This window comes from Vicia villosa, linkage group LG4 (genome assembly GCF_029867415.1).
Source record: "Vicia villosa cultivar HV-30 ecotype Madison, WI linkage group LG4, Vvil1.0, whole genome shotgun sequence".
Classification (NCBI taxonomy): Eukaryota; Viridiplantae; Streptophyta; class Magnoliopsida; order Fabales; family Fabaceae; genus Vicia; species Vicia villosa.
Genome location: NC_081183.1, coordinates 182,914,996 through 182,919,190, shown reverse-complemented (window position 1 = coordinate 182,919,190; position 4,195 = coordinate 182,914,996). Strand labels below are relative to the sequence as shown.

The window sequence follows — 4,195 nt, the reverse complement described above, 5'->3', positions numbered from 1 at the left end:
AGGGGGAGTGTTTTGATAAATCTGCAGAAATCGCAGTATTTCGAAAGTGCACTTCCGAAATGATGTTTTCAGAAGTGCACTTCCGAAATAAGTCAATTTTTTCAAAAAAAGACGCTTTCGAAAATGAACTTCCGAAGCAGGGGTATTTTGGAATTTTCGCTGGGGGTGACCCACATAGGGATTGATGGTTCTAATAAAATATAGATCAGATATGATGGAAAAAAATTAGATTGAAAACTTCATTTGATATTATGCTCATAATCTTGTGGACATAAATAAGACTAGTTCAATAAAAGACATACTTAAATTATTATAGATTCTCAATTATTGCCGTACAAGCTGGAAAACACCGTAGCTTTTGTAACTTATCGTGCACAAGAAACTTAGGGAATCTTAGTTTCAAACAAAATAAACGAAAAAATGGACCCTAAATTGGCACATGATGGAAGTGTGACCTAATTGTCAGATTTTAAAACCAAAAAACTGCATCAACATTAGTAGAATATTTACAATTTACATTAAAGTCAACATAATTAGATCAATCACAGAAGATAACATATTACAAATCATAATACCCCCACAAGGGACATGATGCTGCATTTACATAGTGGGGACAACATGCCCTTATTTGCAACAAACAGCTAAGCTCTCTATGCCAAACCAGATCTAAGTTTTAATCCTTCTATTCCATTTGAATATACTAGTACATTAATTACTCAGTAAACTAATGCATGTCAGCATGTGGCATTAATTAAACAAAGAGGGTAATTAATGAATTCATTATTTTAACTACAAGAAATTAAACTAAGAGGTTACTTTAACAGATAGTAAGTACATAACGATCTCACTGCAGATTCATAACAAACTCACCCAAATTAGAATCTTGAAAACACAACACATGGAATTGACAAGCCTACAGAGGAAAGATTCTCAAATAGAAAATAGTATAGCAGTGAATGAATAGTCTCAATTTATATAAAAAAGATGAAAACGACCGACAACCGTTCTCCACATTTGATCCAGTTTTATGATTAAACCTAATAAAACATGATGTAGGTCCCAAAAAGGAGACAAAACTGTACTGTGGTTTGAAAGTGACTCCATGAATGTAGGGACACTCATAACAATGTTTTGACCTTAACATCCCTAAGATTATCCAATTTTGCATATCATGCCCTTCCATTGGAGCCTAAACTAGAAATATATTTCATAACTAACTATAAGATTTTGACATGAAATGTCTAATTTAGTAATGCTAGAAAACAAGTTGGCTACTACATACAATACAAGCTTAGAAGCTCAATAAAATTATGATAGAAACACTAACATACATTATGGTTCATTCTTCAGAATGGTAAACTCTTTGAAGTTGAACTTGAAGTGAGTGACTTAAAATGATCTGATGGAACAATATCTTGAGGCAAGTTGGCTCGCTTCGCGATCTTTCTCATGTTGTTTTGCAAACTCAATTGGACTAATTGCTTCACTGCTTTCTTTTCTTCGCTCATCATATCTTCGTCTTCTTCCGAACACTCTTTTCCTCCTCCTCCTCCGTCTGGTTTTGCACATGATGATGAAGTTCCGCAAATTGGGGCAGAGACTGCAGTGCCTAAATTTCCTCCGCCGTAGTTCCCTGAAACTTGTTTCCCTTTATCTATTCTCAAACTTTCCAATAGCCTTGACGCCCGATTCTGAGACAGAGTAGTACCAATAAGCGACAACTCAAGAAGCGATGACACAACCCCTGCCTCAATCATGGCCTGCTTGTCACTATAAGATTTATGCGACATAACCATCAAAACATACGAAACCTTCTCCTGGCATTCAGGTGAATCAGTCCAATTCAATACATCGACCAATATAGGAAACACATCAGGGACAGCACTGATCGCTTTTCTACCCGCTCTACTTGACACCAAGTTGCTAAGAATCGAAAGGTTTCTTTCCGTTACTTCCATGTCACCAATCGAGTTTACCAGAAACGGAACCAAATCAGTTTCCAAAATGAACGGAATATTCGCCGGAAAGATTGAAAGATTGTAAAGCGCTCTAAGAACATCCTGCTTAGCTTGATTGCTACTATTTTTCTTATCTAAACTCGTAAGAGTTCTAACTAAAAACGGTATTGCAGCAGACGACCCGATTATCGGTTTATTCGAATCCAAAGCACTCAATCCAAGGAAATTCGCAACAATCGCTTCAGAAACCGCGGAATCAGTATCATCTAAAGATTCAACAAGCTTAAGCATCTTATGAACAGAACCAACTTTAACAATGGCTGCTTTATTTCTGTAAAAAATAAACAAAAATCATAATCATTCTCAGAAAGTCACAATCATACACATGTGTAGAAATAGACATTAACCATTTTTAAAGAAAGAATGTTAAACAGAACACTTTAATAATAACAACAAACGCTATATAGAACTACCAAAATTAAAATCACATGCTTGTCATTAAACACTTTAATACCAAGAGAATAATCATAATCAAATAATTAATTAGTGAAAACGACATTATTAAGTTAATTGTTAATCATTAATTAATCATAAAGATTAAAACCTAATCACGAAAATTAAAAAGTAATACAAAAAATTAATCATGATTCGAACTCACGCATCGTTTCCGATTCCGAGATTGAGCAACGCGTAGAGTGACGCGATCTGAGAATCGAGGTTTGGCGAATCGAGCATTGTGACGAGAGGTGGAATCGCTCCGAGCATCGCGAGTGTTCCTCGAACTTCCAAATTCTCTTTCGCGAGCATTCTCACGGTGGTTGCAGCTTCTCGTTTCTTCACTGAATCCTCTTCGTGATGCAAATCCTTCACGAGGTGTTTCAGTTCCTCTAGAGCTTCTTCCTTTTTCTTCGCCTCAGCGTCTGATTCCAACTCCGCCATGTTCAGAAGATCCGATAGCTTCTCCGACTTTGTTGCATTCGGTTTGGAGGTTTGATTCTGTTGTTTTTGTTGATGTTTCTCGTTGGAGGAGAAAGAGTTTGATCTTGTTGTGGAGGAGAAGTCTTCGGTGTCGAATTCGTCGAGGCTGCGGCGGCGGTGGAAACGGGAGCTGGCGCCGCAGGTGACGGCGTCGAAGATGAGACGGCGGAGTGATGCGACGGAGAGGGAGTTCCATTGGCGGAAGTTGTTGGAGAATGTTGATGGTTTGGTTGAGTGGTGGTCGTGGTGGTGGTGGCCGAGAACGAGGTTTCCGACGTTGTTCCGGTGATAGTTTGCCATTCTCCGACGGCCTACATTGCAGGGAGAGAGAAAGTGGTTTGTTGTACTTGTGCTTAAAGTGGCGAGTGAAAAAGAACCGTTGAGTCCACGTTTTCGCTTTGTTTTGACTATTTATATTGGTGAGATGTATTGTGTGTGGGTCTCTGTATGAGTGTGCAGTGTGCATCAGTGCGTGAATTGTTTAACAACGGGTTTGTTTAGTGTTTATTTAATAAACACAAGTGATTAGTACTGCGTCCAATAATGAGTGATTATTCTTATTTAAACATTTGATACAATTAAGAAAAGTGTATTAATGAAAAAATGTTTAATTAAAATATTTTTATTAAAAAAATTATAAATTCACATGTGTTGATTGTTTGTATTGGGGTGAACATAATTGATTCTAACACAATTGAATTTGCTAGAATTGATTTTAACAGAATTGAGTTTAACATAATTGATCTGTGTTTGAATACATTTATGTAAAAGCGAGTTGAACAATAAATTTCAGTGTAAAAATCACCCAGAATCAATGTTGGAAGTAGATACTACAAATTTTAGTTTCACGTAGAATCCATTCTTGAGGCAGAATCAATTATACTTTTGATAAAACAAACATCTCAAAATCATCCAGAATCAATTCTACGTCTCTAGAATTGATTCTGAGTATTCCAAAAGTCAATTCAAACATGGTATAAGAGATAAATAAGTATAAGAATTCGCCCAAGAGTAATAAAGAGCCGTCAGAATATCAAGAATTTGTCTAAAGTATCAAGAACGTCTCATCTTAGAATATTAAGAGTTCGTCTAAGTAGGGTCGTATAAACCTTTTTCATGGATTAAATTGGTCTTTGATGGAGTACAAGAGAAATATTCTAACTTAAATACACATATAGCACACTTATGAATAATTGTCAACAATATGTCGCTGAAATTGACGATAAATGATGATTTCAATCTCCATTAAAAATGATTTC

At 36.2% G+C, this 4,195-nt stretch overlaps 1 protein-coding gene across 1 annotated transcript; it reads right to left on the bottom strand.

Annotated features, from left to right (window-relative positions):
• Positions 1-1,182: 1,182 nt before the first annotated feature.
• Positions 1,183-3,374, bottom strand: LOC131596302 (U-box domain-containing protein 45-like). Its single transcript, XM_058868914.1, has 2 exons — positions 2,617-3,374; positions 1,183-2,289 (listed from the first exon to the last, which is right to left on the bottom strand). The coding sequence occupies exons 1-2, from the start codon at positions 3,234-3,236 to the stop codon at positions 1,347-1,349; spliced, it is 1,563 nt and encodes a 520-aa protein (XP_058724897.1). The 5' UTR covers positions 3,237-3,374; the 3' UTR covers positions 1,183-1,346.
• Positions 3,375-4,195: the final 821 nt, after the last annotated feature.

Coding starts and splice junctions, on each gene's coding strand:
- LOC131596302 (XM_058868914.1), bottom strand. CDS start 3,236: ATGGCAAACTATCACCGGAACAACGTCGGAAACCTCGTTCTCGGCCAC. Junction 2,290..2,616: donor CTCGGAATCGGAAACGATGC/GTGAGTTCGAAT, acceptor TATTTTTTACAG/AAATAAAGCAGCCATTGTTA.